This window comes from Bombina bombina, chromosome 8 (assembly GCF_027579735.1).
Source record: "Bombina bombina isolate aBomBom1 chromosome 8, aBomBom1.pri, whole genome shotgun sequence".
Classification (NCBI taxonomy): Eukaryota; Metazoa; Chordata; class Amphibia; order Anura; family Bombinatoridae; genus Bombina; species Bombina bombina.
In genome coordinates, this window is record NC_069506.1 from 108,609,365 (window position 1) to 108,625,718 (window position 16,354).

Genomic DNA, 16,354 nt, shown 5'->3' on the forward strand with positions numbered 1-16,354 from the left:
AAAATGGGCCTAGATCAGTACTTTGGGATGTCTACTTAAAAAAATATATACATGTCAAGGGATATTCAGGGATTCCAGACAGATATCAGTGTAACTAGCGCTAATTTTGAAAAAAAAATGGTTTGGAAATAGCGAAGTGCTACTTGTACTTATTGCCCTATAACTTGCATAAAAAGCAGAGAACATGTAAACATTGGCTATTTCTAAACTCAGGACAAAATTTAGAAACTATTTAGCATGGGTGTTTTTTGGAGGTTGTAGATGTGCAACAGATTTTGGGGTTCAAAGTTAGAAAAAGTGTATGTTTTTTCAATTTTTTTCATCATATTTTCTAAAAAAAAATTTATGGTAAATTATAAGATATGATGAAAATAATGGTATCTTTGGAAAGTCCATTTAACGGTATATAATATGTGTGGTACAGTAAATGAGTAAGAGGAAAATTGCAGCTAAACACAAACACCGCAGAAATGTAAAAATAGCCCTGGTCCTTAAGGGAAAGAAGTTGAAAAATGGCCTTGTCCTTAAGGGGTTAAACTAATCACAAGGATTGTCCCATATTCTAACAGCTATAGATTTGTTTGAGGTTCAGCTGTATATGCATAATGAATGAAAATTCTAATATGTTCAGAGCCAACAACAATGTTCTAGTAGACTTAGATTAAACCTCTGAATCGGAGCATGTCGCACTCGCAGGTTTTAAATGTTTCTCTTTACTCCTATAGGAATACACTGTTGTGAAGAAGAACTCGCCCCATAGCAGTTTTCACCCACTGACTGGAGAGGTAAGCTTTGCTGTAGAATGCGACGTTACAGTAGCTTCAAGATACAGTGGTCTTGATTCACAAAGGAGTTAAAAAGAACTATTTAGAGAGATACCAACAGAGTTTATTCAACCAGTTTCATTGGCTTACGTAGGAAATGGAAATATTTTAGTCGATGGTTCTGAATTCTTATTGAATCTCATCATATTTCTTCATTGTATGACCAAGCCCAAGTTGGATATGTGTATTTGTTCTATTTCCCTGAATGTTCTCGTTATTATCAGTAAAGTATGGGAGCTTTGTGCTAAGATGCAGCTTTTATGGATGAAATGCACTAATATACAAATGCTATTTGTGTATTTTTAAGTAAAAATCTCTTACTTATGGCCTGATGAAGATAAACGCTCCAACATTGAGCGAAGGATGCAAAATCTTTGTGGATCTTTTTTAAACCTGTAATGTAGCTAGCTCTCCTTAAAACCCATGTAGAAGAAGGTGTTTGGAATTCTTTAAGTTAGACCTATAAAGCCCCACAAAGCTACCCAAAAACAGTTATTCCTCCCAATAATGGTATAAGTTAAACTATGCTGAAAGATGAGGGGAGCGCTAAAAAGCTATGGGGATGGATAACTAAATATTCTGTAATCAGATTATGATATTTCCATGCGATTAGAAAGACCTCTTATTCATAAACTTATATCCAAAAAAGTTCTAAGTGATTGTTGGATCCTCTTATTACCAAATAGCTTTGATTAATTATATATGGTTAAACAGCCCTCTGGTTGGATACCATATGTGATGTTACGAACTAATCTGTATTTTTAATAATCTATTTATACAGAAACCTAAATAGGGCACTATGCTATGTGCCTTTACCAATATTGCACCATATATCAGTGAATGTCTAGTGTAAAATTATTTGATATTCCGTGCGATTAAAAAGACCCCTTACTTAAGAACATTTGTGTCAAACAAATCTGTGTGATTAATATGTCCTCTTATTTATAAATATGTTTTTCAAACAAATCTATGTGTTTAAAAAATCCTCTTATATATAAACCTGTGTCATAATCTGTGTGTGTGAATACCAGATACAAAAATATATTTAACAGTCTTTACTGATACAATGTATATATAAACAATCATAATGTCCATAAAATTTTATAAAAGTTTTGGCCACAACTATTCCTCCGATTGAGGGCGTTTAAGATTCCAGAGTGGAATATTTTAAAATCCTCCTTCAGGATTATAATTAAAAAGTCCCACTGTTATTCCGTCTTATTAAAATGCTGTATTAATATAACAGTGATAGGCAGTGTTTGTAGTTCCTTTTATGGCAGTGTTTGTAGTTCCTGAATAGTGAGAGAAACCACTCTCAAAGAAAAATTTAGCTTTCTCCAACATAGGTGTGTCCGGTCCACGGCGTCATCCTTACTTGTGGGATATTCTCTTCCCAACAGGAAATGGCAAAGAGCCCAGCAAAGCTGGTCACATGATCCCTCCTAGGCTCCGCCTACCCCAGTCATTCTCTTTGCCGTTGCACAGGCAGCATCTCCACGGAGATGGCTAAGAGTTTTTTGGTGTTTAAATGTAGTTTTTATTCTTCAATCAAGAGTTTGTTATTTTAAAATAGTGCTGGTATGTACTATTTACTCTGAAACAGAAAAGAGATGAAGATTTCTGTTTGTAAGAGGAAAATGATTTTAGCAACCGTTACTAAAATCGATGGCTGTTTCCACACAGGACTGTCGAGATGAATTAACTTCAGTTGGGGGAAACAGTGGGCAGACTTTTGCTGCTTGAGGTATGACACATTTCTAACAAGACTTGGTAATGCTGGAAGCTGTCATTTTCCCTATGGGAACCGGTAAGCCATTTTCTTAGTTTAGTATAAGAATAAAGGGCTTCACAAGGCATTAAAGACTGTAGACATTTTTCTGGGCTAAAACGATTACTTATAAGTATATTTAGTGGATTATAACTATGAATAGTTCTTTTAATCTTGGGGGATGTATTAAAAAAAACGGCAGGCACTGTATTGGACACCTTTTTCACTGGGGGCCTTTTCTAGTCATAGGCAGAGCCTCATTTTCGCGCCACTAATGCGCAGTTGTTTTTGGAAAGCAAGGCATGCAGATGCATGTGGTGAGGAGCTAAGAACCACTGAAAAAGCTTATTGAAGGCGTCATTTGGTATCGTATTCCCCTCTGGGCTTGGTTGGGTCTCAGCAAAGCAGATACCAGGGACTGTATAGGGGTTAAATGTAAAAACGGCTCCGGTTCCGTTATTTTAAGAGTTAAAGCTTTCAAATTTGGTGTGCAATACTTTTAAGGCTTTAAGACACTGTGGTGAAATTTTGGTGAATTTTGAACAATTCCTTCATACTTTTTCACATATTCAGTAATAAAGTGTGTTCAGTTTAAAATTTAAAGTGACAGTAACGGTTTTATTTTAAAACGTTTTTTGTGCTTTGTTATCAAGTTTATGCCTGTTAACATGTCTGAACCATCAGATAGACGATGTTCTGTATGTTTGGAAGCCAAGGTTCCTCCCCATTTAAATATATGTGATGAATGTGACATAGTGTCCAAACAAAGTAGGGACAATGATGCCACTGATAATGATGTTGCCCAAAATGATTCCTCAAGCGAGGGGAGTAAGCATGGTACTGCATCATCCCCTTCTGTGTCTACACCAGTCTTGCCCACACAAGAGGCCCCTAGTACATCTAGTGCGCCAATCCTTCTTACTATGCAACAATTAACGGCTGTAATGGATAATTCTATTAAAAACATTTTGTCCAAAATGCCCACTTATCAGAGAGAGCGCGATTGCTCTGTTTTAGATACTGAAGAGCATGAGGACGCTGATGATAATGGTTCTGACATACCCTCACACCAATCTGAAGGGGCCAGGAGGGAGGTTTTGTCTGAGGGAGAAATTTCAGATTCAGGAAAAATTTCTCAACAAGCTGAACCTGATGTTATTACTTTTAAATTTAAATTAGAACATCTCCACGCTCTGCTTAAGGAGGTGTTATCTACTCTGGATGATTGTGACAATTGGTCATTCCAGAGAAATTATGTAAGATGGACAAGTTCCTAGAGGTCCCGGTGCCCCCCGATGCTTTTCCTATACCCAAGCGGGTGGCGGACATTGTAAATAAGGAATGGGAAAGGCCCGGCATACCTTTTGTTCCTCCCCCTATATTTAAAAAATTGTTTCCTATGGTCGACCCCAGAAAGGACTTATCGCAGACAGTCCCCAAGGTCGAGGGGGCGGTTTCTACTCTAAACAAACGCACTACTATCCCTATAGAAGATAGTTGTGCTTTCAAAGATCCTATGGATAAAAAATTAGAGGGTTTGCTTAAAAAGATGTTTGTTCAGCAAGGTTACCTTCTACAACCAATTTCATACATTGTTCCTGTCACTACAGCGGCGTGTTTCTGGTTCGAAGAACTAGAAAAGTCGCTCAATAAAGACTCTTCGTATGAGGAGGTTATGGACAGAGTTCAAGCACTTAAATTGGCTAACTCTTTATCTTAGACGCCACTTTGCAATTAGCTAGATTAGCGGCGAAAAATTCAGGTTTTGCTATTGTGGCGCGCAGAGCGCTTTGGCTAAAGTCTTGGTCAGCGGATGTGTCCTCCAAGAACAAATTGCTTAACATCCCTTTCAAAGGTAAAACGCTGTTTGGCCCTGACTTGAAAGAGATTATTTCAGACATCACTGGGGGAAAGGGCCACGCCCTTCCTCAGGATAGGTCTTTTAAGGCTAAAAATAAGCCAAATTTTCGTCCCTTTCGCAGAAACGGACCAGCCTCAAATTCTACACCCTCTAAGCAAGAGGGTAATAGTTCTCAAACCAAACCAGCCTGGAGACCGATGCAAGGCTGGAACAAGGGTAAGCAGGCCAAGAAAACCTGCCACTGCTACTAAAACAGCATGAAGTGTTGGCCCCCGATCCGGGACCGGATCTGGTGGGGGGCAGACTCTCTCTCTTTGCTCAGGCTTGGGCAAGAGATGTTCAGGACCCTTGGGCGCTAGAAATAGTTTCTCAAGGTTATCTCCTGGAATTCAAGGAACTACCCCCAAGGGGGAGATTCCACAGGTCTCAATTGTCTTCAAACCAAATAAAAAGACAGGCATTCTTACATTGTGTAGAAGACCTGTTAAGAATGGGAGTGATTCATCCTGTTCCATTAGGAGAACAAGGGATGGGGTTTTACTCCAATCTGTTCATAGTTCCCAAAAAAGAAGGAACATTCAGACCAATTTTAGATCTCAAGATTCTAAACAAATTTCTCAGGGTTCCATCGTTCAAGATGGAAACCATTCGATCAATTCTTCCTACCATCCAGGAAGGTCAATTCATGACCACGGTGGATTTAAAGGATGCGTATCTACATATTCCTATCCACAAGGAACATCATCGGTTCCTAAGGTTCGCCTTTCTGGACAAGCATTACCAGTTTGTGGCACTTCCATTCGGATTAGCCACTGCTCCAAGGATTTTCACAAAGGTACTAGGGTCCCTTCTAGCGGTGCTAAGACCAAGGGGCATTGCAGTAGTACCTTACTTGGACGACATACTGATTCAAGCGTCGTCTCTGTCAAAAGCAAAGGCTCATACGGACATTGTCCTAGCCTTTCTCAGATCTCACGGGTGGAAAGTGAACATAGAAAAAAGTTCTCTGTCCCCGTCAACAAGAGTTCCCTTCTTGGGAACAATAATAGACTCCTTAGAAATGAAGATTTTTCTGACAGAGGCCAGAAAATCAAAACTTCTAAGCTCTTGTCAAGTACTTCATTCTGTTCTTCTTCCTTCCATAGCGCAGTGCATGGAAGTAATAGGTTTGATGGTTGCGGCAATGGACATAGTTCCTTTTGCACGAATTCATCTAAGACCATTACAACTGTGCATGCTCAGACAGTGGAATGGGGATTATACAGACTTGTCTCAGACGATCCAAGTAGATCAAAGAACCAGAGATTCACTCCGTTGGTGGCTGAACCTGGACAACCTGTCACAGGGAATGAGCTTCCGCAGACCAGAGTGGGTCATTGTCACGACCGACGCCAGTCTGGTGGGCTGGGGCGCGGTCTGGGAACCCCTGAAAGCTCAGGGTCTATGGTCTCGGGAAGAATCTCTTCTCCCGATAAACATTCTGGAACTGCGAGCGATATTCAATGCTCTCAAAGCTTGGCCTCAACTAGCAAAGGCCAAATTCATAAGGTTTCAATCAGACAACATGACGACTGTTGCATATATCAACCATCAGGGGGGAACAAGGAGTTCCCTGGCGATTGGAGGAAGTGACCAAAATAATTCAATGGGCGGAGAATCACTCCTGCCACTTGTCTGCAATCCACATCCCAGGAGTGGAAAATTGGGAAGCGGATTTTCTGAGTCGTCAGACTTTCCATCCGGGGGAGTGGGAACTCCATCCGGAAATCTTTGCCCAAATAACTCAATTATGGGGCATTCCAGACATGGACCTGAGGGCGTCTCGTCAGAACTTCAAGGTTCCTTGCTACGGGTCCAGATCCAGGGATCCCAGGGCGACTCTAGTAGATGCACTGATAGCGCCTTGGACCTTCAACCTAGCTTATGTATTCCCACCGTTCCCTCTCATTCCCAGGCTGGTAGCCAGGATCAATCAGGAGAGGGCTTCGGTGATCTTGATAGCTCCTGCGTGGCCACGCAGAACTTGGTATGCAGACCTGGTGAATATGTCATCGGCTCCACCATGGAAGCTACCTTTGAGACAGGACCTTCTTGTTTAAGGTCCATTCGAACATCCGAATCTGGCTTCACTCCAACTGACTGCTTGGAGATTGAACGCTTGATTTTATCAAAGCGTGGGTTTTCAGATTCTGTCATCGATACTCTTGTTCAGGCTAGAAAGCCTGTAACTAGGAAAATTTACCATAAAATATGGAAAAGATATATATTTGTTGGTGTGAATCTAAAGGATTCCCATGGAACAAGATAAAAATTCCTAAGATTCTATCCTTTCTACAGGAGGGTTTGGAGAAAGGATTATCTGCAAGTTCTTTGAAGGGACAGATTTCTGCTTTATCTGTTTTACTTCACAAAAAATTGGCGGCTGTGCCAGATGTTCAAGCTTTTGTTCAGGCTCTGGTTAGAATCAAGCCTGTTTACAAACCTTTGACTCCTCCTTGGAGTCTCAATTTAGTTCTTTCAGTTCTTCAAGGGGTTCCGTTTGAACCCTTACATTCCGTAGATATTAAGTTACTATCTTGGAAAGTTTTGTTTTTGGTTGCAATTTCTTCTGCTAGAAGAGTTTCAGAGTTATCTGCTCTGCAGTGTTCTCCTCCTTATCTGGTGTTCCATGCAGATAAGGTGGTTTTGCGTACTAAACCTGGTTTTCTTCCGAAAGTTGTTTCTAACAAAAACATTAACCAGGAGATAGTTGTGCCTTCTTTGTGTCCGAATCCAGTTTCAAAGAAGGAACGTTTGTTACACAATTTGGATGTAGTTCGTGCTCTAAAATTCTATTTAGAGGCTACAAAGGATTTCAGACAAACATCTTCTTTGTTTGTTGTTTATTCTGGTAAAAGGAGAGGTCAAAAAGCAACTTCTACCTCTCTCTCTTTTTGGCTTAAAAGCATCATCCGATTGGCTTATGAGACTGCCGGACGGCAGCCTCCTGAAAGAATCACAGCTCACTCCACTAGGGCTGTGGCTTCCACATGGGCCTTCAAGAACGAGGCTTCTGTTGATCAGATATGTAAGGCAGCGACTTGGTCTTCACTGCACACTTTTACCAAATTTTACAAATTTGATACTTTTGCTTCTTCTGAGGCTATTTTTGGGAGAAAGGTTTTGCAAGCCGTGGTGCCTTCCATCTAGGTGACCTGATTTGCTCCCTCCCATCATCCGTGTCCTAAAGCTTTGGTATTGGTTCCCACAAGTAAGGATGACGCCGTGGACCGGACACACCTATGTTGGAGAAAACAGAATTTATGCTTACCTGATAAATTACTTTCTCCAACGGTGTGTCCGGTCCACGGCCCGCCCTGGTTTTTTTAATCAGGTCTGATGAATTATTTTCTCTAACTACAGTCACCACGGTATCATATGATTTCTCCTATGCATATTCCTCCTTTACGTCGGTCGAATGACTGGGGTAGGCGGAGCCTAGGAGGGATCATGTGACCAGCTTTGCTGGGCTCTTTGCCATTTCCTGTTGGGGAAGAGAATATCCCACAAGTAAGGATGACGCCGTGGACCGGACACACCGTTGGAGAAAGTAATTTATCAGGTAAGCATAAATTCTGTTTTCTAATATTGTTTAAGGGATTTAATAATGCTGATGAGATGTCTTTGATCTCGTGAGAGTGGAGAGCTCTTTAAGAGATATTGAAGTGATTAATTATTTTTATTTATCTGTACTTTTCACTACCAGTATCCAATATAGATGTAATTCATTTTCTTACCCATCATAACGGACTCTTTGGCCTAGATTCCATTTGAGGTGGTAAAGTTTGGAAACTAGGGCTAAAAACAGTAAAGTCTATTGAGAATTGTTATGTTACCACTAGTTTCCAAACTTTATTACCTTAATGGAAACTAGGCCTTTGTTGGTTATTATTCTGGTCATCATTCACAAACTCAACTGCATTTGCACTGGCTACTGCCAGAAGGAATTCTCACAGGCGTTCCCCGATTTGCTCATTCCTGTAGAGGGTAATTGGGTATTACCGTAAGTACGATGAGTGTTAACATTTTCCCTATGAGAGTACATTGTGTGAGCTTTGCATCATATGCTGATGAATCATATGCTTTGACCTTTGTTAAATAAATAAAGCTGCATCAGGGTAACCGTAGCAGAGCTTATTATGGCGGACAGTTTATTAAAATTGAAGAATAAACGTGTTTTAAACGATTAATGGTATGCTTCTCTGCTGCATTCTTTTCTATGAAACTTGAATTCATCTATATAGGATTTGGTGATTAATTTTACAGATTTCACATTTTTATCATTTTCATTAATATATACTGACATAATATTCCTAATACAGGTAGTAATATTTCTAGTTAAACATTGTAGTCAAAAACTATTATTTTGTTAGAGTAAAAGAGCTGTGGTAGCAAATAACTTATACTCCTGTATTTTCAATTTAAATTAAGCCTCTATTAGATCTATTTATTTTTTTTCTGCAAAAGAAAAAAAGAGCAAACTTTTTCAGCATGTTTAATTGCTTCTTTTCCAAATGAATGATAGAATATATATAAAGGGACTCTTTTGTAGGAGGTAGCGGTCGAGCATTAATAGGAAATATATATTAAAAATGTAAACATAGTTAAAGTCTAAAAAAGCCTATTGCACAAGTAAGCACAATTCAAGGTTTAATGTAGTGTGAATACTTGTGCTACTTTGTCTAAATAAGTAGTACGATATTTTCTTGTGTAAGAAGAGTAGAGTCCATAGGTGTCCATAAAATGTGGGATATATTTCATGCCACTAGGTGGAAGTAAAGAGCCCTCACAAGCTTTAATCTCTCCCAGCTCCTCTCCCCACTCAGTTTGTTCTTGGCCTCTGAGGAAAGAGGTTGAGAGAGGGTACCCCTCTTCCATCTTCACTCAGGGAAGACTTCAGGATAATTTCTACAAGATTCTGAGTGAAGCAGAGGTAAAGGAATACCTCAAAAATGGCAAATCGGTACTCTCACGGGTAGATCTCTCAGCCATAATTGCCCTCAGGCATCACGGGGAACCCCTTCTCTTAGCCTCCGAGAGGTTGCTGCAATGTCAACAAATATTACTCTGCAGTATATTTACTTGTACTAGATGGATCAGCATTCTGTGAGGAAGAAAGGCCTCAGCAAGCTGGTATGATACAGTGGAGGGGTGCTGCAGTCAAGGTAAGTGACTTAGACAGAAAACACAGTCCAGGAACTATCCCTAGTACTCTCCTTGTATAGGTACTGCATAGTTGGGTGTTCTCAGCCTTTACACATAGCACTTTGCCTATGTGTTTAACACCAAAAACCATGGAATTCAAAGTTAATGTAAACTTCTCTTTCTTCTACTAGAAGAGTTCCTGAATTATCCGCCCTCTCTTTCTGATCACCCCTTCTTGATTTTTCATCAAGATGAAGTGGTTGTCATGATCCAGCCTAGAATTGAACCTGGGACCTGTCTCTTTTTCTGCTGCTGTTCTTCCCCAGCCTGTTTTACCACTTTGCCACCAGATGGCTTGATCACAGGCTAAGAATATTGTTTTTTCTGTTTGCTGCCTGTTTGGCTCTCTGGCTCCACCTGCTTACCAGCTGAAACATATCATATAATCAGCAGCCTGCTATATTTGGGATGTTTTCTTGCAGTTCTGGGCCTTGACATTGAGTGTTGCACTCTGACAGAGCCTCTTGTCCTGATTCCTGTGTGAATACAGATTTGTTGGATTTCCTGGTGCCGGATTTCTGCTTCATTTTGAGACTGCTCTTGTTGATTTTTCCTTGGCACTGTGTTTTATTTCTGGACTGATTTCCTGGCAATTGATCTTGGCTAATCCCCTGATATTTCCTAAGGACTGTCTCAGGTACTTTTGCTTGCTTGTTACCTGTTACTACAGAGTTCCAGTTTGCAGTCTAAGCAAGTTTCCTGTCTGTTATTACAAAGGCCTGCATTCCTGTCTGCTACTACAGAGCTCCAGTCTACAGCATATGCAAGTATCCTGCCTGTTATAACAAAGATCTGCATTCCGGTCTCTTACTACAGAGTACCAGTCTACAGCATATAGTTCCAGTCTACAGCATATGCAAGTATCCTGCCTGTTATTACAAAGATCTGCATTTCTGTCTGTTACTACAGAGTTCCAGTCTACAGCACATGCAAGTATCCTGCCTGTTATTGCAAAGATCTGCATTCCTGTCTGTTGCTACAGAGTTCCAGTCTACAGCATATAGTTCCAGTCTACAGCATATGCAAGTATTCTGCCTGTTATTACAAAGATCTGCATTTCTGTCTGTTACTACAGAGTTCCAGTCTACAGCATATGCAAGTATCCTGCCTGTTATTACAAATATCTATATCCCTGTCTGTTGCTACAGAGTTCCAGTCTACAGCATATGCAAGTATCCTGCCTGTTATTACAGTTACCGGATTACAGCATCTCTTCATATCCTGCCTGTTACTACCAAGTTTTAGTCTACAGTATATCTACATATCCTGCCTGCTATTGCCAATTCTTGTCTACAGTTTATTTACATTTTTGCCTGCTTAAGACTGTCTAAACCAAGTTACTTTGTATTCTTGTCTACACAGAGACTTTACCTTGTTTGCATCTCGCTGTATTGCTAATTCACCTATCAATAAAACCTTCACCTTTTCTATTCTAAAACCTTGCACCAGTTTAATAATGCCAAAAAGGAAAGACTTACGCAGACAAAACACAACTTTAACCCCAGAACCTGATACTTCTACACAACAGCTCCCAACACCTGAACCAACTCCCTTGCAGAGTGTGACAGTGGTCCTTCACACTAAATAGGATTTTCTATAGAAGGTATTGTCATCAGGAAATTGTTCCTGCTCTGTGACCAAGTTCTCCTAAGGAACGCCTACTTCACAATTTGGATGTAGTCAGAGCTTGTTTGTCCACTTTTCAGGTCCCAGAAAGTGTCAAAAGACTATAGCGGTGGCCTTGGCATAATGGCTAAAACAGATTATTAGTAAGGCTTACTTGGTTGCGGTAAAAAAACTGCCTCCAAAAAGAGTAACTGCTCATTCTACTAGATCTGTATCTACTAATTGGGCCTTCAAAATGTTGCCTCTTGGAACAGATTTGCAAGGCAGCAACTTGGTCTTCTCTTCATACTTTTTAAAAAAAATATATATATATTTTTGATATTTATGCTTTTTCCAAAGCTGCTTTTGGCAGGAAAGTCCTTCAGGCCGTAGTGTTTGGCAAATAAGAACTGCCATAATTTTGTCCCACCAGTCCTTAACATGGACTCTCAGCTTGGGTATTGAATCCTACATGTTATGGACACCTATGGACCCTCCTCATCTTATGAAAGAAAACAGAAATTATACTTACCAATTAAATTTCTTTCTTTCGGGATGAGGAGAGTCCATAGGACCCACCCTCATTTTTACTAGATGGGTGATAGTTTTTATTTGCACCTCTTAACCCTGCTTTCTGTTTTTCCTACCTTTTTTTTCTCTCTGCTCAGCTATATGTAAACTAAGCGGGGAGAGGAGGTGGGAGGGATTAAAGCTTTTGTGAGGGTTCTTGACCTCTTCCTAGTGGCAGGAAATATATCCCACATGTTATGGACACCTATGGACTCTCTTCATCCAGAAAGAAATACATTTTTCGGGAAGTATAAATTCTGTTTTTGTTAAAAGTAATGTGGCCATCTTATAAAGCTTCTTAAAATTCTAGTAAACATGGTTAAGTTTCATGTTTGCCCAAAGAAACCAGACTTCTTTATATCTTTTTGAACCATTATTTTTTATGTCTGTACAAAAAAAGACAAGTTCTCAAAATGCACATTAAGATTTGTAGGCATCTTTTTTTGGTTGTAATTTTTATTCCCGAAACTTCACTTGCCTGAAAATAAATTGTTCTCTTCTTCAGGTACCGATAAAGTGTGGTGATGTTGCAATGCATTTCTCTATGGAGGAGTGGGAGTATATAGAAGAAAACAAGGACCTTTACGAAAATGTCATTATAAGTAATGAGGAGGAGGAGAATCCACAAACACTCAAGACTGTTGAAAGCCCAGCACATTCGACTTCTGGGAGTTCTGGTACTTGACCTAAATTGCATTCTTGAACTATTAACAATTCACTTTTATTTATTTTTTCTACTTGGTGAAAACTATCCTAATACTATACTTTCTCAGCCTTGTCTGCCATATTGGGGACTAACTGCACTATTTTTTGAACTACTTGTATGTTTCTGTTTGTGATTATATTAGTGTGGTAATCAAGAAATAGTTTCCATGGTATTTAGACATTGCTACTACCTATACGTATGGGTATTAGCTTAATCAGCTATTATTAGTTCTCTGTCTTACACAGCGCCATCTCTATTTTCTTGTGTTCTTATATATATATATATATATATATATATATATATATATATATATATATATATTCATATTCTATCCCAACCATAGATTGTGCCGCACCTCCACCTCAGAAAATCACAGGTACTTCCAATAGTAAAATTTTAAAAAAAATATTCCTTTGTATTAAAAAAACAATGAAAAAAGATCCAAAAGTGCAGGGTAGGCCTGACAGCCAAACATGTTTCGGGCTTTTTTTCACTCACAGGAACGAATAACTGGCTCAATACCATTGTTAGCTTGTTCTATGGCGATTTACCACCTGGGCGCTGCTTTTTAGCCCAGTAATGCTTTCCACAGAGTAGAACTTTCCTGTAATATATCAGTCTCATCCCGCCTATTACAGTCAGTCCAGCGCCGAAATACCAGGCAATTCCTCTCTGAACAAGGAACACAGCAGCCCCAGACCATCGTTTTGGCCTTCATTGGGCCTCGTCAGTGAGGTGTAGCAGTATTCTAAGCACACTTAACAAGTCGTCCACGTCTGGTTTCCCCTTTTTCCCATAGGGAGACTAAATACATACAGAGAGAAATGCACTCACAGGAACGAACAACTGGCTTAATACCATTGTTAGCCTGTTCTATGGCGATTTACCACCTGGGTGCAGCTTTTTAGCCCAGTAATGCTTTTCACAGAGTAGAACTATCTCCCTAAGAGTAATGGGGGAAACCAGACGTGGACTCCTTGCACACATGCCCTTAGAGAGATACAACTGCACCTCACTGACGAGGCCCACAGAAGGCCAAAACGATCGTCTGGGGTTGTTGTTTCTCTTGTTCAGAGAAGAATTGCCTGGTATTTTGGCGCTGGACTGTCATTGGGTAGGATCAGACAGATATGCTACAGGATATGTTTTATCTGTGAAAAGGCATAGTGTGCTAAAAGAGTGTGCACCCTGAGTTGCAATGGAAATGAACAGGCATGGAAGTTATTCTAGCTTTTGTTCTATCTCAGGAGTGTCTCTCTCACTCTCACTCTCACTCACTCTCTTTCTCTCTTTCACACTCTCTTTCTTTTTTTTTCTCTCTCTCTCTCTCTCTCTCTCTCTCTCTCTCTCTCTCTCTCTCTCTCTCTCTCTCTCTCTCTCTCTCTCTCTCTCTCTCTCTCTCAGACGCAAAATAAATAGTGTAAATGGGGGAATTACAATACATTGGCTTTACCCACAGCCACTTGGGTAATGTCAGGTTTACCCAGGTAATCCTAGGATTACCTGTATTTCTGACTTTACCCATAGTATACGAGTATGTATGTGTGTGTATATATATCCTATATAATAAAAGGCCAAGTGTGTTTGTCCGAAGCTGTCATGCGCAGTAGAGACAGCATGAGGACAAACACACCTGGCCTTTGAGTCCCTAGCTGATCTGCAGCAGAAGTGGGCGTGAGCGGGGGCGTGGCCGGCGTGAAGGGCGTGTGGCCGGGCGCAAATTGCCGTGAAGGGCGCGGTCACGCGATAGAAGGGAGAGAGAGCTCAAAAGAGAGGGGGAGAGAGAACAGAAGAGGGTGGATAGAGAGAGGGGGAGAGAGACAGCAAAAGAGAGAGGGGGAGAGAGAGAACAGAAGAGGGTGGATAGAGAGAGGGGGAGAGAGAACAGAAGAGGGTGGATAGAGAGAGGGGGAGAGAGACAGCAAAAGAGAGAGGGGGAGAGAGACAGCAAAAGAGAGAGGGGGAGAGAGACAGCAAAAGAGAGGGGGAGAGAGACAGCAAAAGAGAGAGGGGGAGAGAGACAGCAAAAGATATGGATATGTTTTATCTGTGAAAAGGCATAGTGTGCTAAAAGAGTGTGCACCCTGAGTTGCAATGGAAATGAACAGGTATGGAAGTTATTCTAGCTTTTGTTCTATCTCAGGAGTGCGTCTCTCTCATCTGAGAGATATATGTATATATATATATATATATATATATATATATATATATATCTATATAATATATATATATATCGGGTAAAGTAAGAAATTGGGTATTCTTAGCATTAGCTGGGTACGAACGCTTCCTTGAAACCCCCAGGCAGACGCAAAATAAATAGTGTAAATGGGGGAATTACAATACATTGGCTTTACCCACAGCCACTTGGCTCCTAGGATTACCTGTATTTCTGACTTTACCCATAACATACGAGTGTGTGTGTGTGTGTATGTATACGTGTGTGTGTATGTATGTATGTATGTATGTGTGTATATATATATATATATATATATATATATATATATGTATGTATGTATGTGTATATATATATATGTATGTGTATATATATATATATATATATATATATATATATATACATATATATATATATATATATATATATATATCCTATATAATAAAAGGCCAAGTGTGTTTGTCCGAAGCTGTCATGTGCAGTAGAGACCTCACGAGGACAAACACACATGGCCTTTGAGTCCCTAGCTGATCTGCAGCAGAAGTGAGCGGGGGTGTGAAGGGGGCGTGGCCGGGCGCGAATTGACGTGAAGGGCGCGTGGCCGGAGGAGGGGAAGGGAGAGAGGAGGGGAAGGGAGAGAGGAGGGGAAGGGAGAGAGGAGGGGAAGGGAGAGAGGAGGGGAAGGGAGAGAGGAGGGGAAGGGAGAGAGGAGGGGAAGGGAGAGAGGAGGGGAAGGGAGAGAGGAGGGGAAGGGAGAGAGGAGGGGAAGGGAGAGAGGAGGGGAAGGGAGAGAGGAGGGGAAGGGAGAGAGGAGGGGAAGGGAGAGAGGAGGGGAAGGGAGAGAGGAGGGGAAGGGAGAGAGGAGGGGAAGGGAGAGAGGAGGGGAAGGGAGAGAGGAGGGGAAGGGAGAGAGGAGGGGAAGGGAGAGAGGGGGGGAAGGGAGAGAGGGGGGGAAGGGAGAGAGGGGGGGAAGGGAGAGAGGGGGGGAAGGGAGAGAGGGGGGGAAGGGAGAGAGGGGGGGAAGGGAGAGAGGGGGGGAAGGGAGAACAGAAGAGGGTGAATAGAGAGAGCAGAAGAGGGGGGGATAGAGAGAGGGGGAGAGAGACGGCAAAAGAGAGGGGGGGAAGAGAGACGGCAAAAGAGAGGGGGGGAAGAGAGAGCGCAAAAGAGATGGTTGAGAGAGAGAGAGCGCAAAAGAGATGGTTGAGAGAGAGAGAGCGCAAAAGAGATGGTTGAGAGAGAGAGAGAGCGCAAAAGAGATGGTTGAGAGAGAGAGAGAGCGCAAAAGAGATGGTTGAGAGAGAGAGAGAGCGCAAAAGAGATGGTTGAGAGAGAGAGAGAGCGCAAAAGAGATGGTTGAGAGAGAGAGAGAGCGCAAAAGAGATGGTTGAGAGAGAGAGAGAGCGCAAAAGAGATGGTTGAGAGAGAGAGAGAGCGCAAAAGAGATGGTTGAGAGAGAGAGAGAGCGCAAAAGAGATGGTTGAGAGAGAGAGAGAGCGCAAAAGAGATGGTTGAGAGAGAGAGAGAGCGCAAAAGAGATGGTTGAGAGAGAGAGAGAGCGCAAAAGAGATGGTTGAGAGAGAGAGCGCAAAAGAGATGGTTG

At 41.2% G+C, this 16,354-nt stretch overlaps 1 protein-coding gene across 2 annotated transcripts in view; it reads left to right on the forward strand.

Annotated features, from left to right (window-relative positions):
• Nucleotides 1-16,354, forward strand: part of LOC128638501 (oocyte zinc finger protein XlCOF7.1) — a 134,437-nt gene that overhangs the window by 20,927 nt on the left and 97,156 nt on the right. For both annotated transcript variants that reach the window (XM_053690490.1, XM_053690489.1), the window contains exons 4-5: nt 726-785; nt 12,378-12,549. In XM_053690490.1, coding sequence (XP_053546465.1) covers nt 726-785; nt 12,378-12,549 — 232 coding nt within the window. The remainder of the gene's footprint in view (nt 1-725; nt 786-12,377; nt 12,550-16,354) is intronic.